The sequence below is a fragment of the Schistocerca serialis genome, chromosome 9 (assembly GCF_023864345.2).
Source record: "Schistocerca serialis cubense isolate TAMUIC-IGC-003099 chromosome 9, iqSchSeri2.2, whole genome shotgun sequence".
NCBI classification, from domain to species: domain Eukaryota; kingdom Metazoa; phylum Arthropoda; class Insecta; order Orthoptera; family Acrididae; genus Schistocerca; species Schistocerca serialis.
Window position 1 is genome coordinate 467389433 of NC_064646.1, and position 27936 is coordinate 467417368.

The 27936-nt window shown below is 39.2% G+C and overlaps 1 protein-coding gene across 1 annotated transcript in view; it reads left to right on the forward strand.

Annotated features, from left to right (window-relative positions):
• LOC126418878 (lysocardiolipin acyltransferase 1-like) overlaps positions 1–24902 on the forward strand; it is a 353082-nt gene extending 328180 nt beyond the window's left edge. The window contains exon 7 of the mRNA XM_050085877.1: positions 24118–24902. Within this exon, the coding sequence (XP_049941834.1) occupies positions 24118–24655 (538 nt within the window). The 3' untranslated portion in view covers positions 24656–24902. The remainder of the gene's footprint in view (positions 1–24117) is intronic.
• The last annotated feature ends 3034 nt before the right edge of the window (positions 24903–27936 follow it).

Consider the following 27936-nt stretch of genomic DNA (forward strand, 5'->3'; position numbering starts at 1 on the left):
ACACTGCATCTTAAATCATTAGTCGGAAGATTGTGTCTAAATGCTGTATCAGTTTTTCTAGAAATATGTTGAATTTTGTATCCAGACTATGTGTTTCATAGATATCAAACCAATCTTCATTGTACAGTAATGAATTAAAGTGGTTTATGTTTGACCTTAAGTATGTTGTTGCTTTCTTGTCCTTCAGTGGTGTTGGTCACTGATAAAGCTTTACAGTCACATCCAGTCACATCCAGTAAGCTTTATGTGTTGGAAATGTTGTGTGAGTTATTGAAAACTGATCCATGACTGACTGCCTCAACTGTGGCAGGCCAGTCTTTGAGCAGCAAGGATTCAAAATCTTGTGATTCCCACAGTTTCACAGAGATATAGTTTGACATTTCATTCTTTACAACTGAGATTTATATGATTGTGCCACCTAACCACTGTTCATACAATCATGCACTATCGCTATACACTGCCACTGTGTCAAAATGGATTATTTGGGCATCATTTCTCGTCAAAAGCAGAAAGAAAATTACTGTGGAATATTTCACATTATTGATGGGCTGCGCTATTCTGGTTTGACTCCTACAACAGTGTGCTGTGGTATTGCTGTTTGGGTGCTTCAGTGTCTGCCACAACTGGAGGGAGATATGTATCTGCAAACAAACAAAAATTAATTATATAACTTTTTCACATTGCTAACTGAATTTCAAGGTCACCCCTCAGCGTACACTTTCTTCACACAATGAACACATTCATGGCACAGAATTGACTGTTGTACATACCTGTGCACATTGTTGAGAGCCCTCTAGACACTGTTGATACCAACACTATAAATGTACCACACTCCAACATGCACTGCTACATTTGTATCACAACCAAAGTACATTCACTAGTTCTTCAAATTTTAAGATTTATCCTTGCTATTGTTTTCTGCATCTATTTGACATTTGTTGATGATTCCATTCATATAACATTCATTCACAAACTGGTAGTGTTCTTCTAGATACTTTAAATGTTATGTAAAGTTACCATATCTAACAATACTGTCTGCCCCCAATTTGTCTACATATACTTTAACAGACTCAAAAGAATTTGCCTCAAAAGTATTCATCTAAAATTACACTGAGGTAGCAAAAGTCGTAGGGTAGCGATGTGCACGTGTACAGACAGCAATAGTATTGTGTACACAAGTATAAAAGGGAAGTACACTGGCAGAGCTGTCATTTGTACTCAGGTCATTCATGTAAAAAGGTTTACAGTGTGGTTATTGGCACACAATGGGAATTAACAGACTTTGAATGCAGAATGGTAGTTGAGTTAGATGCATGAGGCATTCCAATTTTGAAATCATTAGGGAATTCAGTATTCTGAGACCACAGTGTGAAGATTGTGCCAAGAATACAAAGTTTCAGGCACTACTTATCACCACAGACTATGCAGTGGCCATCAGCCTTCACTTAGTGATAGAGAGCAGCTACATTTGCATAGAGTTGTCAGTGCTAACAGACAAGCAGCCATGTGTGAAATAACCACGCAAATCAATATTGGAAGTATGACAAACAAAGCCATTAGGACAGTGTGGCATTTGTTATTAATGAGCTATGGCAAGAGATGACCAACACGAGTCCCTTTGCTAAAAGCACAACATTGCCTGCAGTGCCTCTCCTGTGCTCTTGACCATATTGGATGGACCATAGATGACTCGACACTATGGCCTGGTCAGATGAGTCCTGTTTTCCAGTAGTAAGAGCTGATGGTAAGGTCTGAGCATGTTGCAGACCCTTGAAGCTATAGACTCAAGTTGTCAAAAGGCAGTGTGCAAGCTTGTGATGACTCCGTAATTGTGTGGACTGTGTTTACATGGAGTGGATTAGGTCTCTGGTCAAACAGATCTGATAATTGATTGGAAATGGTTATGTTTGGCTACTTGGAGACAATTTGCAGGCATTTATAGACTTCATGTTCTCAAACAACATGGAATTTGTATGGACGACAATGCGCCATGTCCCTGGGCCATAATTGTTTGCAATTGATTTGAAGAACATTCTCGACAGTTTGAATGAATGATTGTCCACCCAGGTCACCCAACATGAATTCTATCAAACATTTATAGCACATAATTGAAAAGTCATTTTGTGCATAAAATCCTGCATTAGCTATGTTTTCGAAATTATGGATGGCTTCAGAGGCAGCACGACTCAATACTATCGCAGTGAACTTCCAATAGCTTGTTGAGTCCGTGCCATGTCGAGTTACTGCACTACGCCGGGCAAAAGGTGGTCTGCCATGATATTAGAAGGTATACCATGACTTTTGTCACCTTAGGGTAATTTAACCTCAGTGACAGTTTGGGACAATGCTACATATTTGGCAAAAGTAGGTTTTGTCACACACTCTTTTTTCTTAATTTCCAAAGGATTATATGTCCAGATAATTTAGTTACATAGTCTGATGCAAACAATAGGTTTGATACAAATATTTCAGTTCTCACAAAGTGTACCTAAAGTGAATATCATTGTAACATTTTGAAATCCACTCATATAATTTATGCCGTAACTGCTAATTTCAAATTAACATTTGTTAGTGTACTGTGCAATTGAATGTCCAATCTGATATTTCTTAATTAGAGATTCTATCTTTCCTAAGAGTCATTACACTCTTTGCATAATTGTAGTCAGTACTTACCCCAAAATAATTCTTTACTTGAACTAAATATTTCAATTGAAATCACTTGGATGTTAAATTATTGATTTCTTGTTTTCTCCCTGTACTGTTATCATAAACAAATACAATTATATAGATCACATAATTTGCAATTATCATAAAGTCAGTAGTCATATTTATACAAACAATAATACTTTGCTCTAAGACTTTCTCTCACACAATATAATGCCTTAAATAAAGTACTAAATGTTCCTATTTCATCTTCGTATCCTGGTGGTTGCTTTATACAAGTTTCTGAGAAAACTTTACCATTTAGATATGCAGTCTGTACATCCATTTAATTAAGCCTGTTTGACAACAGTATCACAAAAATACAAAAAAAGTTTCACTGTTTTGCATCGTTATCAACTAGTGAATAATTGCTATGCTCAGTTTCTTTTTGTTGAAATCCTCTTACAACTAAATTTGATTCATAAATGTTACCCAATTTCCTTGTAAAAACTCACTTTATGTCAAGGATATTTAGATTCACTCAGTTCATTACTAGTTCCCAAGTTTTACTTGTATTTAAAACATTTAATTTTCTTATTCACTGTTTGTTTCCAAACTTTTGACTCATTGGCTCCTCAGAGTTTTCTGGACCATCTTGAACCCCCTTGTGTGTATGTATGTATGTATGTATGTATGTATGTTTTGAACTAGGAACCTAGAAATGATAGAGAGGCTTTGTCCCTGCCATAGCCCTCAGTGGTACACAAACCCCACAACAGGCTACAGCAGTCCACCTACCCCACTGCTGCCCCACAGCGAATCCAGGGTTTTTGTGTGGTTCGGCCCCCAGTGGACCCCACTGAGAATGTCTTGTTCCAGATGCGTGTAACCCCCAATGTTTGCATGGTAGAGTAATTATGGTGTACATGTAGGTGGAGGCAGTGTTTGCACAGCAATCGCTGACAGTGTAACTGAAGTGAAATACATGGAAGCAGCCTGCATTCACCAAGGCAGATGGAAAACTGCCTTAAAAACCATCCAAGGCTGGCCGGCATAACGGACCTCAACACTAATCCGCTAGGCGGATTCGTGCCAGGGACGGGCACACCTTCCTGCTCGGGAAGCAGTGCATTAGATCGCACGGCTAGCCGGGCGGGCTTGAATTCCCTTAGTACCCTTTTCTTCCATTTGCTCATTTACAGATTCACAGTCTGTGATTTTGCACTAATATCTCTCAATGTGAGTCCTTTAGTCATTAATCCTGATGTCCTCTTTCACAATATCAACATGTCTGGCAATGATACAATGATAGCTTTACTGCTAATCAATACTCTATATCCAACTTCACTATAACCCATTAAAATTCCCAAGCCTGCTTTGAATCCCACTTTGACATTACCAGTTGTTCTGGTATATGTACAAAAACACCACTTCCATACAATTTTATATATTTTTATCCCAAGCAATATCTCATAAAGCGTTTTCTTTTCAACGGTATTAGCCAAAGTTCTGTTTTTCAAGTACGCAGCCATACGAAGTACTTCAGGCCAAAATCTGATATCTACTCTTGCTTCAGCTAACAAGCAACTTGACATATCCATAATTGACCTGTTGTATCTTTCAGCTGTACCATTTAATTCATGTCCATAGGGATGAAATGCATTTAAAATTACTTGTTTCTGTCTTCTAAATTGATAATCTGGATTTAAATATTGCTTCCCATTGTCACATCTCAATTTCATAATATTTTTACCAGTTAAATTTTCAGTTTCATTAACATATTCCACAAACAATTATGCACCTAAATATCCTGGCAGATTACAACTGTGTGCCAGACCAAGATTCGAACTTAGGACCTTTGCCTTTCACAGACAAGTGCTCTTCCAACTGAGCTACCCAAACACGGCTCACAACTCACAACCCATCCTCACAGCTTCAATTCTGCCAGAACCTTGTCTCCTACCTTCCAAACTTCACAGAACCCCTTCAGCGAACATTGCAGAACTAGCACTCCTGGAAGAAAGGATATTGCGGAGACATGGCTTAGCCACAGTCTGAGTGATGTTTCCAGAATCAGTGCACATTCCACCGCAGAGTGAAAATCTCATTCAAGGAGCAATGTCTGCTGGGAGGCCTCATCTGAGATGTGGAGGTGGCCTTGCCTGTGGCTATCGAGCATGCAGAGTGCAGTCGTCTGCATTTTATGTCACATGTTGGCACCAATGATGCCTTTCGCTTGGGTTCGGAGGTGGTGCTCAGTTTGTACAGCAGCTGGCGGAGATGTTGGAGACGGCTAGCCTTGCGAAGGTGTTGAAGAATGCTGGCCTTGTGCGTGGGATGCCAGCAGCGCTCGCAATTTGCATCATTGTTCCCAGAGTTGATCGTAGTCTTTTAGTTTGGAGCCAAGTGGATGGTCTAAGCCAAAGGCTTCATCAACTCTGTGATAGTCTTGGCTGCGTTATTGTGTAGGGTTTTGTAGGACACCTCTTGATAGGTCAGGGGTGCACTACACAAAGGAAGCAGCTAGTAGGGTATCAGAGTACCTGTATAGTGCACATGAGAGTATTTTAGACTAGGAACTACTTTGAGGTGCTCTGATGAACACTTGCCAGTTGTTATGCAGCAAGGGAAGTCAAACATTGTTCAGAATAAAGACACTTCCTCTGTCACAATTTTATCAGTAAACTGTCAAAGTACTCTTAACAAAGTTTCTTTATTTACTGCTCTCCAGGAAGGTTTTCAAGCTCACATTATTCTTGGGGTCGAGAGCTGGCTGAAGCCCAAAGTGGAAAGCTCTGAGATATTTAGGAAATTGTGGAACGTTTATCAAATAGACAGATTACAGGTCATAGTAGGGGGAGTGTTCTTTGCAGTTGAAAAACATATAGTCTTTACATCTACATCTATATGGATAGTCTGCAAATCACGTTTAAGTGCCTGGCAGAGGGTTCATCGAACCACCTTCACAATAATTCTCTATTATTCCAATCTCGTACAGCACGCGGAAAAAATGAGCAGCTGTATCTTTCGGTGCGAGCTCTGATTTCCCATATTTTATCATGGTGATCGTTTCTCTCTATGTAGGTCAAGAATATGCTGTTTTAATGATGTTCAACCCAAATCCTGTGTCATTTCAGTGAGACTCTCCCTCCTGTTTCATGATAATACAAAACATACTGCCCTTCTTTGAACTTTCTCAATGTATTCTGTCAGTCAGTCCTATCTGGCAAGGATCCCTCACTGCCCAGCAGTATTCTAGAAGAGGATGGGCAAGCATAGTGTAGGCAGACTTTTTAGTAGATCTGTTACATTTTCTAAGTGTCCTGCCAATAAAATGCAGTCTTTGGTGAGCCTTCCCCAACAACATTTTCTATGCATTCCTTCTAATTTAAGTTGTTCCTAAGTGTAATTCCTAGGTATGTAGTTGAATTTACATCTCTAGTGACTTCAAGGTTAAATGTGATAGTGAACTTACGTGGTCACATATAAGAGGTGTAGCAGAAACCATGTTAGTTGTTGGATGTTTTTAACAGCCACCTGATTCTGCAATGACAGTTCTAGAGTCATTCAAAGAAAGTCTATGGTCAACAGTGTGTAAATATTGAGACCCTTCAATACTAGTTGGAGGTGACTTTAACGTGGCGAGTATAGAGTGAGATTCTATGGATTCTTCATGGGGGTTACAGACAGACAGTCATGCGAAATAGTTTTGAACATGTTTTATGAAAATTGTCTTGAGCAGCTAGCTTGGCAGCTAACAAGCAATGAAAATATCTTAGACCTTGTAGCTAAAAATAGACTGGACCTTATCGACAATGTAAGTGAGTATAGAAACGGAGACTAACAATCATGTTGTCATTGTAGTAACTATGACTCTGAAATTTAATAAATCAGTCAAGGAGGTTAGAAGAGGGTTTCTGTTAGATAGAGTAAATAAGCAGTTATTACTATCACCTTGTTGCAGTAAGATGAATGTAGAGGAATTATGAGCAAAGTTTAAGCAGACTGTAAGTCATGGTCTGGAGATTTTATTTGTCTAGTAAGTGGATAAAGGATGGAAAAGGCCCACCACGGTTTAATACTGGAATTTGGAGGATACTGAGGAAGCAGAGGCTGTTGCACTCTCGGTTCAAAAGTGAATGCACAAATGATGACAAGCGATGGTTAGTAGAGATTCCAGTGTTTGTGAAAAGATCTATGTGCAAAGCATGCAACAACTACCACTGTCACATGCTATGAAGAGACCTGGCAGAGATACTTAGGAAATTCTGGCCTTATGTAAAGTTGACCAGGCTGGTATGGCAGTTGAAGATAGCAAAAAGAAAGCCAAAGTTTTAAATTTCACATTCAAGAAATCATTCACACAGGAGAAACGTTCAAACATTGTGTCATTTGACCATCTGACAGACTCCTGTATGGATGACAGTAATAACCATCCCTGGCATAGAGAAATAACTGAATTATTTGAAAGTAAATGAATTACCATGTTCGAATGGGATGCCAGTTCAGTTTTATGAAGAGTGCTCTATGGCATTAGCTCCTTACCTAGCTTGCATTTGCTGTGAATCTCTCGACCAGCACAGTCTGAAGTGACTGGAAAAAGGCACAGGTGACTTCAGTTTATAAGAAAGTTAAAAGAATGGGCCCATAAAATTACAGACCAATGTCCCTAACTTCTGTTCGCTGCAGGATCCTTGAACATACTCTCAGTTCAAATATAGTAAACTTTCTTGAGCCTGAGAAGCTTATTTCCATGAATCAGCATGGTTTTAGAAAGCATCAGTCTTGCAAAACTCAGCTTGCCCATTTCTCACATGATGTACTCTGAACTATGGATGAAGGGCAACAGGCAGATTGCATATTTCTAGGTTTCCAGAAAGCATTTGACATGGTGCCTCATTGCAGGCTGTTAATGAAGGTACGAGCATATGGAATAAGTTCACAGATATATCAGTGCCTCAAAAACTTCTTAAGTAATAGAACCCAATATATTGTGCTAAATAGCAAGTATTCATCAGACACAAGGATATCGTCAGGAGTGCCCCAGGGAAGTGTGATAGTAGGACCCCTGTTGTTCTCTGCATACATAAATGATTTGGCAGACAGGGTGGGCAGCAATCTGCAGTTGTTTGTTGATGATGCCGTGGTGTACGGTAAGGTGTCAAAGTTGAGTAACTGTAGGAAGATACAAGACAACTTAGACAAAAATTCCAGTTGATGTGATGAATCGCAGCTAGCCCTAAATCTGGAAAAATGTAGGTTAATGTAGATGAGTAGGAAGATCAAGACTGCAATGTTCAGACACAGTATTGCTTTTGCTCTGCTTAACACAGGCAAGTTGTTTGAATATCTGGAAGTAATGTTGCAAAGCAATATGAGAGTGGTTCACTTGTAAAGGAAACTACATATAGGTTGCTGGTGTGACCTATTCTTGAGTGCTGCTCGAGTGTTTGGGATTTGTGCCAGGATGGATTGAAGGAAGACATTGAAGCAATTCAGAGGCAGGCTGCTAGATTTCTTACTGGTAGGTTCAAACAACCTAAGTGCTACAGAGCTGCTTTGGGAACTCAAATGCTCAAATGGGAATCCCTGCAGGGAAAGTGACATTCTTTTCAGAAACACTATTGAGAAAATTTAGAGAGCCAGCATTTGAAGTTGGCTGCCAAACGATTCTACTGCCACCAACATACATTGTGTGTAAAGACCGCAAAGATAAGATAAGAGGAATTAGGGCTCATATGGAGGCATATAGACAGTCGTTTTTCCCTTGCTCTATTTGTGAGTGAAACAGGAAAGGAAATGACTAGTAGTGTGGTACATGGTACACTCCACCTGCACCATATGGTGGGTTGCAGAGTATCTGTGTAAATGTAGATGTGCTTAACTTCTGATAACAGGCTTTATCAACAAAGTGCAGGTCTTGCTGTGGGCAGCAACCAGCCAAGCATAGTGACCAAACTTTTGTGAATGAATAGGAAGATAAATTCCTGAGAGAATACCCAGAGATTGAGGACAAAAGCAGTAAACTAATTTGCAGTTATAGATACAGTAAAACCTTTAAGTGGACTGGCCTAGAAAAGTGTAAAATAAAGGAAAGTGTAAAATACAGGAAAGCATAGTAAACATAACTGCAAATGAACATGTCAGTCTCTTTATACTATTCAAAATATGAAATTAAAACAATTTAAATTTTCTTGGTTTAAAAAAATCTGAAGTAACTAATTGTTTTTGTTTCTTTCTAACAGCAATTAGCTCTACTTGTTTATGAAATCACATTAAAAGAATATTTGTGTTCTAATGTGAGACTTATTATTGATAATCATTGTAAAATTACAGTAAATAAAACTTGTCAGACAATACTGGCTAAAACAGTCTTTGTAAACAGAGAGTAATAAGCACAAAATCTACAGCTTGTTGTTGACAAAGCAGTCCCTCAGTTCAGGAATATCCTGGGTGAGAAAGAAGGCAGAAAATGTTGTCCTGCACATCTTGAGGAGTAATGTTTACGCCTGACATCAGGTCATACCACAACCTCAGACTATGCACTTAGTACAGATTACTGAATTTCATTCAATGTCTTTTTCCAAAGCTGTTTCACAGAGGAAGACTGCACTCTAGATTGTCGCACAGATGACAAAATGGTAGATATCGAAATAGATGACAGAGGGATAGAGAAACAATTAAAATCGCTCAAAAGAGGAAAGGCCACTGGACCTGATGGGATATCAGTTCGATTTTACACAGAGTACGCGAAGGAACTTGCCCCCTTCTTGCAGCGGTGTACCGTAGGTATCTAGAAGAGCCTGGTGTTCCAAAGGATTGGAAAAGGGCACACGTCATCCCCGTTTTCAAGAAGGGATGTCGAACAGATGTGCAGAACTATAGACCTATATCTCTAATGTCGATCAGTTGTAGAATTTTGGAACACGTATTATGTTCAAGTATAATGACTTTTCTGGAAGCTAGAAATCTACTCTGTAGGAACCAGCATGGGTTTCGAAAAAGATGGTCGTGTGAAACTCAGCTCACGCTATTCATCCACAATACTCAGAGGGTCATAGACACAGGTTCCCAGGTAGATGCCGTGTTTCTTGACTTCTGCAAGGCATTCAATACAGTTCCCCCCAGTCATTTAATGAACAAAGTAAGAACATATGGACTATCAGACCAATTGTGTGATTGGATTGAAGAGTTCCTAGATAACAGAACACAGCATGTCATTCTCAATGGAGAGAAGTCTTCCAAAGTAAGAGTGATTTCAGGTGTGCTGCAGGGGAGTGTTGTAGGACCGTTGCTATTCACAATATACATAAATGACCTTGTGGATGATATCAGAAGTTCACTGAGGCTTTTTGCGGATGATGCTGTGGTATATCGAGAGGTTGTAACAATGGAAAATTGTACTGAAATGCAGGAGGATCTGCAGCGAATTGACGCATGGTACAGGGAATGGCAATTGAATCTCAATGTAGACAAGTGTAATGTGCTGCAAATACATAGAAAGAAAGATCCCATATCATTTAGCTAAAATATAGCAGGTCAGCAACTGGAAGCAGTTAATTCCATAAATTATCTGGGAGTACGCATTAGGAGTGATATAAAATGGAATGATCATATAAAGTTGATCGTCGTTAAAGCAGATGCCAGACTGAGATTCATTGGAAGAATCCTAAGGAAATGCAATCCGAAAACAAAGGAAGTAGGTTACAGTACGCTTGTTCGCCCACTGCTTGAATACTGCTCAGCAGTGTGGGATCCGTACCAGATAGGGTTTATAGAAGAGATAGAGAAGATCCAATGGAGAGCAGCGCGCTTTGTTACAGGATCATTTAGTAATTGCGAAAACGTTATGGAGATGATAGATAAACTCCAGTGGAAGACTCTGCAGGAGAGATGCTCAGTAGCTCGGTATGGGCTTTTGTTGAAGTTTCGAGAACATACCTTCACCGAGGACTCAAGCAGTATATTGCTCTCTCCTATGTATATCTTGTGAAGAGACCATGAGAATAAAATCAGCGAGATTACAGCCCACAGAGAGGCATACCGACAATCCTTCTTTCCATGAACAGTAAGAGACTGGAATAGAAGGGAGAACCGATAGAGGTACTCAAGGTACCCTCCGCCACACACTGTCAGGTGGCTTGCGGAGTATGGATGTAGATGTAGATGTAGATGAAAGTAATAAAGATTTGTGGATGCCCATTATAGAGATGGCCATCTTAAAAAGCAGTGATTATTTGTACAAATGACTGAAATTAAATCAAAGCTGTGTAATAACACACAATGAGCAGAAGGAAGGTTGCTATCATGAGATAATGATTATCATCAGGACTGTGATTTTGCGTGCTTTCCCACAGTTCCAAACATTACAAACGCACAATACAAGCAGTCACAACCCAACACCAACAATGAAAATATTGCTTACTTTTGCTATGCTACGTGATCAATAGCTTTGTATATACTCTACATTTTTTACTTTGTTCCAAGGTTGACTTTGAACAGGAATGCAATGCACTTTTTGCAGAAGTCTATGAAAATCAATGTTAAGAATCATGATAGTGTCAGAGAAAACTTAAAATGCGGGAAATGTTGTAATGTGTCATTGCTGATGATAGGAAATCATTGTATTGAGAGAATAGGACTGAATGAATGTAAAAAGCAGGAAAACATAAAATGTGGGAACATAAAAATGAGGTTTTACTGTATGTCTATGATACAGTCAGATGCTACCATATACAGATCAATGGCGGCTACTGAGAAGTTGAATGCATTTACCCATAAAATTGAATTGGCATTAGAAATAGAAGAAAATAAGTGTTAATTCCTTAGATCTTACTGTATCATACTCAAAGAAGGTAATAAATACTGCTTTGGTGTCTAAAATAAGCCAATCTGTTCAGATGCTATCATTAATCAGTCGTCTGTGGATCCATCATAATAAATTGGGCAAATCAGTGGTCCATGATACACAGACTCACCATCTGAAGCTTGATATTTTATAACAATTATTAATGGTGATAATGCAAAGAATGCCATGGAATGGCAGCCAGAATTAATTAAGAGGTTGACAATATGTGTAAATGACAGAAGGAAAACTCAAATGAACCAGTTTGTTGAACTGACTGATGCAGGACAGAATCTGTACAGACTCCTCATTCTTTCCTTAACATTAAAATGAGAGTGGCCTTCCATAGTGGCAATTAACAGAAATACAGGATTCAGTGTAAGATACAATGTGGTGTCTGTCTGAAATTTCACATAGACCAAAGAAACAGGTCCTCTTTAGACTACATTACAATCTAGATACTAATAAAACAGCTCTTGGTTCAAATTCTAAAAAAATACAAAGTTGAATGCACAGATACCTGTCATTGCATTACTTAATGATGTCATTTAGATACAGGAATAATTAAACAAACAAGTCTTCAATTTTCATAACAAAGCCCTTGTTTAAAAGCATAGGTCAGTTATTATGTCACTCTTCTTTTTCCTATTTCTTCTGTATTGCAGTTGTCTAATACTACATCAGTGTAATAGTTGTTTCACACACACTGTATAATGTGCTCTTGGAACTGCTGGTGACCTGTTTGTCACTCACTGATGCCTGTAGGTTGCCTTCTTGTTAATGTCTAGCTTACTGACACCAGATGTTTTGTAAGTATTTACTTTGAGAAGTGTGAACCTCACCTGGGATCAATTTTAATGACTATAATTTTTCTACTTGCGAAAGAACCATCTGATTCACTAAGGGTATACCTTCTATGTGCATGCACATACAACCACAAGGTAGTTTTTACAATTACAGTTTGTTTTCGGATTGCATTTCCTTAGGATTCTTCCAATGAATCTGTCTGGCATCTGCTTTACCGACGATCAACTTTATATGATCATTCCATTTTATATCACTCCTAATGCGTACTCCCAGATAATTTATGGAATTCACAAGCATTTTGTCATTTTGTGTGTCCTCCATCAGACACACGACAAACATCTGGATGGTAGTCAAACTCATCCTTTACTTTTAGAAGTACTTCTGGAGTTATTGCATTCACTGCTGTCATCAGGCAGTTGTAAGGGGTCTACGATCTCTTACCCAATGATAAGCACATTTTGCCTCAGAGAGGTCGATGGTAGCAAAATTGACTGTAAAGCACCACCAGCACTGAGTGAGTGGAGTCTCATGGAAGTTTGAGTTTGGTGTCCAAGTCCAGGCGAAGCCGTGGACTACATGTCATGTCATACTGGCTGAGTGAATCCGCACTGCCATAGTTGATCCTCAGCAAAAAATTACTGATTCATTACAAATGATATTTCTGACAAGTGTTTTATAAAGATTTACAGTGTGCTTTATATCTGTGTTTGTGTCAATTGTGCTAGCCACATTTTGGATTGCAGTGAGGATTGTCTGTGTTCACCATTGTTACAGTGTGTCATGTAAAACCAAGATTTCTGATCTGTGATGAGATTAACCATAATTAAAAGTGTGAGATAAAAGTAGTGTCTGCCTCATACAGTATCTAAATGGAATATATAAATCAAACAGTGTAAAACATCTTGGTGTTGATAACTGCAAAACCCTTTTATCATTGTATGAGGGTTGAATGAAAAGTAATGCCTCCACCTTCATCAGTTGTGTCAGATGGGAACATTTTAATAAATCACAGAAATAATCCTTAGAATGTGATCTTTAATTAACAATATTCACTATTCCACATAATCACCAGCCCATTGGATACATTTCTGCCAATGATGAACAACTTTTCTGAAGCCGTCATGCAAGAAGTCAACACTCTTTTTCTGCAACCGCAATCTTACAGTTCTCTCAACATCTTCATCACAAGCATAATGATGTCCCCGCAGATTGCCTTTCATTATCGGGAACAGAAGTAAATCAGACTGTGCTAAATCTGGACTGTATGGAGGATGCCATATGGTGGTAAGATTCAGTCTCTGAAGTTCTGCTGTGGTGGCACGTGAAGTATGTGTTTTGGCATTGTCATTCTGCAGGAAAACATTTCCCTTTTCCTTTCGGACCCTTGTTAGCCATCGTTTCATAGTTCACAGCATTGTGATGTAACACTCTGGAATTGTTGTTGTTCCACTATCAAGGAAATCAACATGGATAACACCATCTGCATCCCAGAACACTGTGGCCATGATTTTTCTAGCTGAGGGCTGCGGGCTGCGTCTTGAATTTCTTTTTCTGAGGCGAGTCTTTGTGTCAATATTCCATAGATTGATGTTTTGTCTCTGGGCCATAATGGTTTACCTGTGTTTCGTCTCCTGTCACAATTGAATGAAGAAAGGCATCACCTTCATTCTCACAATGCGAGAGGAGTTCCTGGCAAATTTCAAGTCTGTGCACTTTCATTTCAGGAGTCAGTATCCGGGTTACCCATCATGCACAGATTTTCCGATATCCAAGCAAAGCAATAATGTGACCCACATGTTCTTGTGAAATGCTGATGGTGCTTGCAGTTTCTCTCCAAGTGATACGGCGATCATCCTGAATTAATCTGTCAACTTTGTGCTTGTGGAACTCGGTGGTTGCAGTCACAGGATGTCCAACTCTGTCATGCAGGTCTGATTTTCCCACCTCAACATCTTTAAAGTTACTCACCCAATGACGCACAGTACTCACATCAACACATTCACCATAAACTGCTTTCATTCTCTGATGAACCTCCTTTGGGGTGACACCTTCTGCTGTCAAGAATTCAATGACTGCACGTTGCTTAAATCGGCTTCCCACCAACTGGAGCTCTACAGGAGAAGAGGCTACAAAACAAGCCAGTACCTGCCACATACCAGTGCTGCCAACTGTTGAAGAGTTACCAAGATGGAGGCATTACTTTTAGTCAACCCTCGTATGAACATTATTGAGCCACCACAGCCTGATTAGAAAAGACTGCTGAAGCAGCTAAATTCTATCAGCGTTTATCAGTTAGGCCTCAGCCACATCAACATTAAAGTTAGGCTGCTGTTTCTGTTAATAACAATTGACATATTTGTAATCGGGAGTGTTTCACAGTGTCACTGTATGCCCAAATGTTTAGTAGTGGAGACATATAGAGGAAGTATTTCACAAACTCCCACAATGAAGAATAAAGGAAAAATCACATTCAGTGAAACTGGGTGACCTTAGAGGCCAACGGTGGAGTACGAGACACATTTGCTGCTTATGCTGTAAAAGATACAGTGCTATAATTTTAACAAAAATCATGCTGCATATTTGTAACTGAATTTCACCTCTCAGAACACAGAACACAAAACAGTTTGTTTTGCTGTGTTACCAGCATCTCAACTCATTGGACACTAGGTAATTAACATAGAAATGAGTAAGTAGGCTCGCAGCCTCAGGGAGATTCTACCGGCAACCAGACGAAATGGCATCGTACAACTGGCACCCCGGTAAACTTTTCAGTTCAGTGTGCGAGGTAATAGCTATCCAAGATTTCTATCTTCATGCACATGGAAGATATTACCTTGTGAAATCAGAAGAGTTTTTTTTGGAATCCTTGTATTATGCAGCTGGCTGTCGCCTTAAGTTCCATGAATCAGAGTGCACATATGTTAATATCTCCTGGCTTGTTCAGCTGTACTTTGATGAGTTACTATGTAAAGTATTCAAATACATGTAACTATGTGTAAAAACTGGTTCGATTTTGTAATTTAGTTCCCTAGTATTTTACTTTCCTCATTTTCCTTTGTTTTTAAACAAAGTGTCTGATGATAACTTGCTAAGAAGTTAAAAAAGATTGTATTGAAACCCTACGTCAGGCCTATAATTGAAATTTTGTTAAATAACTCATAAAATAAAATTCATGAACAGCTCTGTCAATAATTTCCAGACAGAGGATTATTTAAGGTTAACTGCAGGAAAAGGAACCTGATACACTTTTTGCTAACACTGTTTGTTGTTGAACATCAATAGTGAAAACAGTACTCATCTTTCAATTTGATGCCATAGTTGCTCTTGTTGTAGCTCGTTGTCTTAAAAAATAAATGGGATTTGGTCTCACCGACAGGTTCCCCATCTCTTGTAAGTGTTTAACAACAATATGTTAATCTTTTTCTTTGCGACAAAATTGCAACATAATTCCTTCATTCAGGATATTCATTGATAACGAAGATTATTTGAGTCCTCAAAATGATGTATTTCAGGTTAAATTATAATTTCTCTAAAATCTCTATCAGGTATGCACATACTGCACCTTCTAATTATACTACAATAGTCACTGTATAGTATGGCCTAACTAACCTACAAGTCTCACTCTGATTAACAGTATGTGTGGCACTTTTATATTAAAATTAATCAGTAACCATTGTTAATTGTCCTATTTCACTGTCCCTCTTCTTATTCACAACACCACACCATTGATCAATCGATGGAAAATCCAGGATGGAATGTAACAGTATTATGAGAAGGAAAGTTGTTACTCACCATATGGTGGAGATGCTGACCATCGCTCAATAACATGGAAAATTGTAAGAAACTAGCAGGCTATTTTGAGAACCTCCTGAATTGTGAATCCATCCTTGAAAAATTTCAATCCATCCTAAATAACAGGGAGAAGCCGGATTCAGAACAGCCAGTGACTGAAGAACTACAAAAAGTAATTTCAGAACTGAAAATCCATAAAAAAACAAATATTGGCCAAAATACAGAAAAAAAGCTGACAAAAAAAGCAATTACATTCCTTCAATGCGTTTTCAATCAAATCTGGAAAGAAGAGATCTCCACAGAATGGAGAACAGCTCTGATTCACCCTACCCACAAGAAAGTCTTAAAGATAGACCCTAACAATTATAGAGGAATATCGCTGCTGGATATAACATACAATATTCTTTCTAAAGTCCTTTTGAACAGGGCAGAGCCGTAATTAGGTGAATTGGAGAATACCAGGGAGGTTTTTGAATGGTTAGGTCATGCAAGGGAAAAATACTAAACCTTAAAAACATTATGACGTACAAAAAATCAAGGGCAAAGACATGTGAAATCTCCTTCATTCATTTCAAAAAAGCATGTGATCCAATTGACAGACAACCTCCATTAGCAGTCCTGGAGGAAATGGGTTTGGATAAGAAAACAATAAATATCATAAAAGCAATCCTTACAGATACATTTTTGAAAAGTTAAATTCATGTGTGAACCATCAGAAGCTTCAAAATAAAAATGGGGTTGTGACAGGGGGATGGGCTCTCACCATTGCTGTTCAGTTGTGCACTTGAGAAAGTAGCCAGACAATGGAACACAAATATAAAGAGTGGTATAAGATTGGGTTGCAAAAAGGAGAACCTTAAAGTAAACAGCACTGCCTTTGCAGATGATATGGCACTGTTCGCCAACACAGTGAAAGAAACATAGGAATAAATCTTTGAATTAAAGAAACAAACAGCTAAAATAGGTCTTCAAACTCCTTCAAAATAACTAAATTCATAACAAACATCAAGAACTCGCATAAACACCTCAGAAGTCCAAGAACAAAAGGTTGAAGTAGTGAAAGAATTTAAATATCTTGGGGAATGGACTGGATTGCTGAGGACAACAAAGCAATGTAATTCAGAAAAATAAACTTGAACTGGCCTTCCAGCTAACAAAAGATACACACAACAAAAAATCCCCTTCATAGGATCCACAATTACACATTACAAGACAGTTGTTAAGCCAGAAGCATTGCATGCAGCAGAAATACTTCACATGAACTTCAAAGGCCACATGGAGAAACTTGAGATAAAGGAAAGAAAAATTTTAGCGAAAATAATAGGACCAAAATTCCATGATGATAAGATAGTATAATCAAAAATGAAACTCTCTCCAAGACAATTGAAAAACTTTAGATACAATGCAAAAAAGGGAGATAAATTTTTATGGACATCGTCTCAGAAAATGAAATCTAACAGATTAACCAAACAGACCTTCAGCTTTATCCATAACCATGAAACAAAACCCAACGGGTCTAAATAAACTGAGAGAAACCTAGTAGAACTAAAGATTTCAGAAAAATCACTAATCAATCGAACAGCTAAATTAATAAATAAAGATGAAAATCTAAGGCTCCAAGGCAAATCTGCACAAAAACCCAAAAATCAGACAATGTAAAATCCAGGCTAGAATGTAACACTATTATGAGAAGGAAAGTTGCTACTCACCATGTAGCAGAGATACTGCGTCGCAGGTAGGCACAACAAAAAGATGTTAGTGTGAAAATCTTTTTGTTGAACCTCTCTGTGACTCAGCATCTCTGCTATATGGCGAGTAGCAACTTTCCTTCTCATAATATTGTTACAAAAACCCAAAAACATGATCTTGGAAAAAGAGAGCAAAAGAAGATCAGAAAGAATAAAGAAATACTGGGCACTGAGAAAAGAACAACACACCAAAAAATTATTGATCTACTGTACCCCAAAGAGGGTGAAATGAAAGATGAAGAAATAACCAAACAAAATAGGAATGGGTCCATCTTGCTTTGCTACACCTCCCTCACATCTCACAACCAACTACTACCACTGCTACTCACCGCAGGGTAAACATAATCCAAAGATACATTTATATTGGAAGTTCACAGAGTATGATTCAGATCGATTCTTAATTGCAGATAATATTTATCTAGAATAAATACATCACTATATAATTATATCTAAAAACAAAGATGATGTGACTTACCAAATGAAAGTGCTGGCAGGTCGACAGACACACAAACAAACACAAACATACACACACAATTCAAGCTTTCGCAACAAACTGTTGCCTCATCTGGAAAGAGGGAAGGAGAGGGAAAGACGAAAGGAAGTGGGTTTTAAGGGAGAGGGTAAGGAGTCATTCCAATCTCGGGAGCGGAAAGACTTACCTTACGGGGAAAAAAGGATGGGTATACACTCGCACGCGCGCACACACACACACACATATCTCCATCCACACATATACAGACACAAGCAGACATATTTAAAGACAAAGAGATGTCAGTCGAGGCGGAAGTGCAGAGGCAAAGATGATGTTGAATGACAGGTGAGGTATGAGTGGCGGCAACTTGAAATTAGCGGAGATTGAGGCCTGGTGGGTAACGGGAAGAGAGGATATATTGAAGAGCAAGTTCCCATCTCCGGAGTTCGGATAGGTTGGTGTTGGTGGGAAGTATCCAGATAACCCGGACGGTGTAACACTGTGCCAAGATGTGCTGGCCGTGCACCAAGGCATGTTTAGCCACAGGGTGATCCTCATTACCAACAAACACTGTCTGCCTGTGTCCATTCGTGTCTGTCGACCTGCCAGCACTTTCATTTGGTAAGTCACATCATCTTTGTTTTTAGATATATTTTTCCTACGTGGAATGTTTCCCTCTATTATAACCATATCACTATATAATTACATTTACTTAGATCATTTTTAGAGATTTTCAGAATAAAATATAGTAAATAAAGTGATATAAAAATATAGGTCTCCAAACATTGAATGTAATCAGTAATCTTTATTTGGAAAAATATGCATTGCCAAAACTATGAAATATACCAGGAGTAGGTGATGCATAGTGATGCACAATTGATTGTGGCTGTGTCACCATGTACAGTACTATAGAATTACATAGGTACAGTCTCATTATAAGGTTCCAATACGATTTATGCACCCAAGGCTCAAAAATGGAAAAGAAGAATTGCATTTTTAAGATGGTCACTTTGGAACTGTGTGCCTAGCCATTGTAAACTTGACGTAATCATCCTTTGTCATAAAAACTGTAGAATTTCCTTTGTCCAATTTTAAAACAACTGTATCCACATCTGCACTCACCTGAAGATGGCCAAAAGACTTTGTGCCGAAATATTGTGGCAAGATGTTACTGACTTACGGCAGTTCTCCCGTGTTTTTATGGAATGTGGTCTTGTTTTGTGAAAAGTATGTAACAAATGGTAAAATATAAAATGTAATCCTCAGTCACCATGGAACACTGTCTTTCACTCGCATTCACATTCCTACACACAACACCAAGAGATGTGTGCCTCAGCACAATTTGTGATTAAATACACCAACTGTAGCTACACGACATTAAAGTAGTGTAAGAGGGGCTGTACCTGGTTGAGCAACTAGCGACCACCCTGGAAATATGTTAAAATCTGCTACCTAAGATCCCACTGAGAAGAGCAGACATCACACACAATCTTAAAACATGGGGCACATTCGATTCGTCACATCCTAAAATAGATGGCAGGTCAGCTGGTAAGGTGGTTACATCCCTTATGCTTGGTATTAAACACATCCTGTTAAAATGTAATACAGGACAAGCACTGCGTGCTGGTGGATCCTTCTACCAGACGAGGAATGTGTGCTTCAGAGGACAGTGCCCTATTCGGAGGCATGTTACGAGTATTTCCTCCTGCTGCAGTGGCCAGAAGGAGAAACACCACAGCCAAGTCATTGGTTTCACTGGCTGCAGTCTTGTTCCTTAACCATAAACACTTGTCCTCCCACAGACATATAATCCTTTGTCTCCATGATACAGGACATCACATTCAGAAATCATATTTTCCAAGTAGGTATACTTAGCTGTGTCATCTGCTGCTCCATTACCCTCAATGCCCACATGTCCTGGTACCCAGCAGAATGACACCTCCTTGCCCTGCTCCTGTAAAGGGAAAAGGGTGAAATGGATCAGCTGAAGATACTTTTCCATTGGATACATGTGAATGATAGCCTGAAGTGCACTTCAGGTGTCAGTTCAGATGAACAATTTGGTAACCTGAAGACAATGCATCTGCTCTATTGCACTCAAGATCATATATAATTCAGCGTCATACACTGTGAATGTACCAGGTAAGTGAATCTTGAGAGCGCAGTCTGGAAATAACAAGCACTGCCAATGGAATTACCCTGCTTACACCCACCAGTGTAAATGGCCACACAGTCACAGTGCTCAGATAAAATTCTGTAAACTACTGATATAAAAACACAGCCTGGAGTGAAATTCTTTTTGACCCTGATAAATCTAAACTAGTTCTGGGTCTCCATATTAACCAAGGTGGTAGATTACTCCAATCTCAGTGGAACATGTAAATACGGTCTGTATAGAGAGCTACTAAGTCCTGCTGCAATCGAATACTGAATGGCTTCATTATGCACAGCCTATTTCTGAATAGTCACCCCATTGGAGAGCAAGCAATGGTACAGTGTGCCAGGTGGTTGTGGGATGGAGAGTAGGCTGCATACATGATGCATTATTAGGACTTGCCATCAAATGAAAGCAGTGTTTCCCTGGGCTCAGTACAGAGGCTGGGGGTCAGACTTGTCCCGTCTCCTCATGTCACCAACCAAATCCCCATCTTAAGATGGCCTACTGCAGCCATAAACTGTCCATCCATAATCAAAGCAGTATAGCACAAATATCTCATAAAATTGGGGCAAATGTTCTTAGTTTAAAGAGACTAACATTATACATATTTTCAGATATAATTTCTTCCTCGTATATACACACTCACTCATTGACATATTGTGTTCTGTAAGTCCCATCGTGAAGTGAAGCTTTCGGGAGTATCGCCAGGTCAAGTTACATGTTAACAGGCAAAGGCAATCACTTTTGTCTACTTCTGTAAAATATATGAACAAGAAGTTATGTGTGTGTGAGAGAGAGAGAGAGAGAGAGAGAGAGAGAGAGAGAGAGAGAGAGACAGAGAGAGAGAGAGAGAGAGAGAGAGAGAGACAGAGAGAGAGAGATAGAGAGAGAGAGAGAGAGAGAGAGAGAGAGAGAGAGAGAGAGATTGCCTCCACAGATGATGAAGAGATGGAGAGAATGTATTAATGTATTATGAGATAAAAACAATTATTGAAATATGTAAGGGAGCAGGAAATTTAATTATGATAGTGGACTGAAATTCGACAGTAGGAAAAAGAAGGGAAGGAAAAATAGTAGCAGAACATGGACTGGATGAAATGAATGAAAGGAGAAGTCACAGGGTAAAATTTTGCATGGAGTATAATTTAATCATTGCTAACATTTGATTTAAGACTCGTGAAAGAAGTTTAGATAGATGGAAGAAACCTGAAGACACTATTAGATTTCAGATTAATTATATAATGGTAAGGGAGAAATTTAGAAATAAGATTTCAAATCGATAAACGTTTGCAAGGGCAGATGTGGACTCTGGTTATGAACTGTAAATTAAAACTGAAGAAATTGCAGAAAGATAGGAAATTAAGGAGACAAGACCTGGATAAATTGAAAGAACCAGAGGTTGTCCAAAGTTTCAGTATGAGCATTAAGCAATTGCTGACTGAAACAGGTGAAAGGAGTACAAGAGAAGATCAATAGGTAGCTTTGAGAGATGAAATTCCCTTATCCTGAGGAAGATCAGTTTGGCTTCTGGAGAAATGTACAGTCACAAAGGCAATACTGACTCTATCACATACCTTAGATGATAAAAAGAAAGAAGGAACGAAGATTGGGTTTAACATCATGTTGACATTGAGCTCATTAGAGACAGAGCACAAGCTTGGATTGTGTTTAGGATAAGAAAGGAAATCAGCCATGCCCTTTCAAAGGAACCATTCCAGCTTTGCCTGGAGAGATTAAGGAAAATCAACAGAAACCGTAAATCTGGGTGGCTGGATGTAGGTTCGAACTCTCGTCGTCCTGAATGCAAGTGCAGTGTGCTAACCACTGTGCCACTTTGCTCGGTCTTCTTAGAAGATAGGTTGAAGGAAAGCAAACATATGTTTACACACTGAAGTGTCAAAGAAATTGGTAGAGGCATGTGTATTCAAATACAGAGATATGTAACAGGCAGAACATGGCACTGCAGTCGGCAAAGAATATATAAGATAAGTGTCTGGCACAGTTTTTATATCAGTTACTACTGCTACAATGACAGGTTATCAAGATTTAAGTGAGTTCGAACGTGGTGTCATAGTTGGTGCACAAGCGATGGGACACAGCATCTCTGAAGTAGTGATGAAGTGGGGATTTCACAAGTATATCGTGAATATCGGGATCCTGCAAAACATCAAATCTCCAACATTGCTGTGGCCAGAAAAAGATTCTGCAAGAATGGGACCAATGACAACTGAAGAGAATTGTTCAATGCGACAGAAGTGCAACCCCTCTGCAAATTGCTGCAGATTTCAATCAATGCTGAGTCATCAGCAAGTGTCAGCATGCAAACCATTCAACGAAACATGATCAATATGGGCTTTCAGAACTGAAGGCTGACTCATGTACCCTTGATGACTGCATGACACAAAGCTTTACACCTCACATCAGCCCATCAACACCGATATTGGACTGTTGCCTGGTTGGACGATTCCCATTTCAAATTGTATCAAGCAGATAGACTTGTATGGATATGGAGACAACCTCATGAATCCATGGACCCTGCATGTCAATAGCGGATTGTTCAAGCTGGTGAAGACTGTAATGGTGTGGGGTACGTGTAGATATGATTCTGGCAGGTGACACATACATAATCATCCTGTCTCATCACCCTCATCCATTCATGTCCATTGTGCATTCTGACGGACTTGGGCAATTCCAGCAGGACAGTGTAACACCCCACACCCCCAGAATCGCTACAGAGTGGTTCCAGGAGTACTCTTCTGAGTTTAAACACTTCTGCTGGCTACCAAACTCCCCAGAAATGAAAACTATTGAGCATATCAGGGATGCGCTGCAATGTACTGTTCAGATGAGATCTCCACCCCCTCGTACTTCTACGGATTTATGGACAGCCCTGCAGGATTCGTAGTGTCAGTTCCCTTCAGCACTATTTCAGACATTATCTGAGTCCATTCCACGTCATGCTGTGGCACTTCTGTGAGCTCACAGGGGCCCTACCCGATATTTGGCAGGTGTACCAGTTTCTTTGGCTCTTCAGTGTAGTACTTGTAGATTTGAGAAGGCTTATGATAGTACATATGTACATTGAGCAAGCAGTAAAAGAGACTGAGATGAAATTTGGTAAGGATATTAAATGTCAGGAAGAAGAAATAAAAACTTTTGAGGTTTTTCAATGGTATTGTAACTTTCATTGACGGTAAAGACTTAAAAGCGCAGTTGAATACAGTGGACAGTGTGTGGAAAAGAGGTTGCAACTTGGACTTTAACACAAGTAAAATAAGGGTAGTGGAATATAGTTGACTCATATCAGGTGATGCTTAGGAAATTATTGTAGATTAGGAAATGACACAAAAAAGGTAGCAGATGACTTTTGCTATTTGGGCAACTAAGTAACTGATGATGGCTGAGCTTGAGGGGATATAAAATGCTTACTGGCGACGGCAATAACAAGGTTTCTGAAAAGGTTTGACTTGTTAACATCAAATACTAATTTGTGTGTGAGGAATTATTTTCTGAAAGCATTTGTACACACACACACACACACACAGACAGACATATATATATATATATATTCTGAATATAGGACATTTATGCAAGGAAAAGAACACCAGTAATAATAATGTAATAATGATAATGGAATGCTTTTGTGTGACAGGTACCCCGTCTCCGACCTGCCGACGGGTGATCCTGAGTTGCGGCAGTGGCTGTCCAGGGTGTGGCAGAACAAAGAGAACCTCCTGCGAGACTTCCACACGAGAGGCGGCAGCTTCTCCCGGGCTACCACCCCTGTGGGCACATCACCGCCAGGTTCCGGTACGACACCGGTTTTGCCATCTCCTGACTATTCTGGCCTCGAGCCGCTCGACAGTTCTCCCTCGAAATCCCTGTCGTGTACTCCAGCTGCACCAGAGCACAGTAATTTGAAAGGGCCGGTCCTTCACAGCAACGCTCTGTACCTCGCACTCGCCTTCTGGACGCTGCTGTCACTGCTGCTGGTGGCAGCTCTCGCATTCTCATCAATAGTTCGATGGTGGGCCTTGTGGAATGTTCTCCTGTTCTTCACGATATCGACATTCTCTGAGGGTGCACACCTACTCGAGATCCGTTTCTTTCATTTTAAGCGACGCATCTTGGGACAGTCTATTCAGCATCGTATGAAGAATGGAAAAACAGAGGTGTGTAAACAGAACTGATATTACCATCTCATAGAGAATAAAACTACTGGCACACTCCCTGTCTCTGAAAAAGTGTCTTACAGCATTTTAAACAGCTATGTTTACTGTTTCTTTTTAAAGATGCACTTTGAGGGCAACAAAATTTCATTCATCTCTTTATGTCTTGACAAAAAGGGTGCAAATTTGTCAGAGAAACATACTGCCGGTGCTGGACATGAAATACAAAAACAAAAGAAAAAAATTCTTTTTGCTAATTGACATGGAATTTTTTTCTTATGGCAGCAATAAGAACAATATTTTCTGGTGATAAAAACTCATAGACATCTATGAGTCATTTCAGTAATTACTTTTAAAAGAGTTTTATGACACTAACAAATAGGTTCATAGATTCTGAAATGCTCATGCTGAAATGACACAATATTCTTAGTGTATACCGTACTCATATGAGTTTTCTGTGGATGTAATCTCAAACTGATGTACGACAAAAATTCATATGTTGCAGCAATAATATTTTATCACTGACTACCCTTCAGTAGCTTTCTGATTGTTGTAGAAAAGAAGTATGTTTTTTAAGCAGGTATCGTATTATAACCTTATAGACTTTGCAGCAAAATAGTTTATAACAAATTTAGTTACATAAGATTATATTGTGGCAAAAGCGAAAGTTACTTGTGGAAATTATAAAGTTACAGGGAAGCAGAATGACTGGACAGTACTTAGCCACAATAGGTGAGGATTTCAGTACCGCCAATAGACACAAATTAAAAATAAAAGAAACTATCTTAACTTTTAGAAGTATCAGTTTGTTCCTCAGTGAGGGAGAGGAATAGGCTGGGAAGGGTTAGGAATCGAGTGCAGGATGAGAGGAGAGAGAGAGAGAGAGAGAGAGAGAGAGAGAGAGAGAGAGAGAGAGAGAGAGAGAGAGACTCGGCTGTTGTGAGCATTAAGGAAGTTAGACACTGAGTGCGGTGACGGAAAAACATCTATCAATAAAAAACAAAAAATAAACTTGGAACCTTAATGGCTGTAAGCTTATCATGGTTCTTAGGTGGCAAACCATGATCTTTAAAAACAACAGTGCCTTAAGTGGCTTCGTGTGAAGTTTCAGAGATGCGCATTTACTTACTCAATTGTGGAGATTGTGTAAAGGACGAAGGGTGCACCTGTTGATGGGACAAGCAGAGTTTGTCTGGCATCGAGGTGACCTACCACTCCTTTCTAAACTCCCCCAACATATCCCTTTGTCCAATCCAAAAAAGGAACTAATGATTCCACAAGCTATGATAGTTTTTCGTACTATTATAAGTGTGTATCAGTAATGTTGTAAGTCCATCTACTGACAAGTATCAATCGACTGTTCTGTATCTTTGTTACTTCATAGGTTATACTGAGAAGATACTGTCCTTCTCGTATACATTTCCAGACCATTTCCTCAATGTTCTGGATTGCATTGCTTATATTTCTTCTGAAGCAGCTGTAATGTCTTCAGGAAATGAAATTTTAAGATCATATGAGTTTGGCGAATCTCAGTTTTAGATTTAGACCCATGAAGGGAAACTGCAGATCGGTAGATTCATGTAGTGTGGAGTCTTAGGAACAGCATTGAAGCATGATATTACATGTTGTAGGAACATGTGCCAAACAACATGAAGTGAATATTTGTATTGAGGATTATGGCTACATTTTGTTGACAGCATATTTATCTCATGTTGTCCAGTAATCTCTGAATGTACGTGTTCAAAAATGTGCTTTATATTTTGACATTTAATGCTCAACAGCTGTAGTACCCTAGCTCTTCAAACAATAAATTAGAAATAGATGCATAAAATTAAAAAAAAATTAGAAAATGAAAAGCAACAGTAGTTCTCAAAACTGAAGCACTGCACCACACTGTAACCAAAAGGCTATGGAGAGATCACTAATTCTCATGGATCCTTCATTGCCCACAACTGACAGTATTGTGAACCTGTACAACCTTCCAAATGAAAATATGCATTGTAGCTCATCATAAATGTTACATTCCCAGCAGCAATGATTTTCATCTTTAAAAAAAAAAAATAAGTTTACATAAGAAAAATTACTTTCACAATGTTGTTGAATAAATAGCATTCTGTGCATATGGAAGTTCACTGCCTCAAGTAGGATGTGCTATAGCAAGCAATGAGACACGTACAATGTTGGATGCTTGTGGATGAAATTTCCACATTTCTATGAAGCCGTACAGAGATCCTGTTAATATCCTCGCAGATCCAGTTGTTGGAAACAGTTAAAACCCATGCATTACAAAGGTGCTGATCAATTACAAAGGCTTCAAAAGTGCTGCTCAGTGGCGAAATTTGGTGATATATATCACACTGCAACACAGCTGTTAAAATTGTATGCTATGAACTACTTGCAAAGCAATGGGGAATGTCACCCCAATCCTGTTTTCAAATGGTCCCCACATAAAACGTGCATTCTGTTTGAATCAGGCAGTGTTGACAACCTTTATTACTTAGTCATTTCTCTGCATCTGTAGTGAATTTTTCAAATAAATCAGGACCCTAACAGCATGCAGATATTACTCAAGCAGCAACTCTGTCACATTATTGTTGATAATACTAGATCTTTCATTCGTACTATTGTAATGTATGAAAAAGACACACATATTTCAAATACAAATGCATCTTTTCTAGGTCTGCCCAAATGGTCACACAGTTTTTAAATTTTTTCCACATACATGACCCATAAAATATGAAGTATGTATATATGAAACCAGGGACCTAGAAATGACAGGGAGGCTTTGTCCTGCCATAGCCCTCTGTGATTCACAACCCCACAACAGGCTACAGCAGTCCACCCAACCCACCACTGCCCCACACCAAACCTTTTGCTTGATAGAGTAATTATGGTGTACACATACATGGAAACTGTTTGCTCAGCAATTGCTGACACAGTGTAACTGAGGCGGAATAAAGTGGAACGAGCCTGCATTCGGCGAGGTTGATGGAAAACTGCCTTAAAAACCATCCACAGGCTGACTGGCACACTGAACCTTGACACTAATCCGCTGGGCGGATTTGTGCCAGGGACCGGCACGCCTTCCCACTAGGGAAGCAGCACGTTAGACCGCACGGCTGGCTGGGTGGGCTAATATGAAGTAACTTACGTAATCTATTTCCTTGTATCTAGGAATAGCTCTGCTAGATACTGCACTGTAACTGCTTAGGAAAGCAAAAGTAGTTTACAAACAACATTCCAGTTACAAAAAATAAGTATCCATACAAACTCAAGGCAAACCCAGCATTATATCCAGTTCC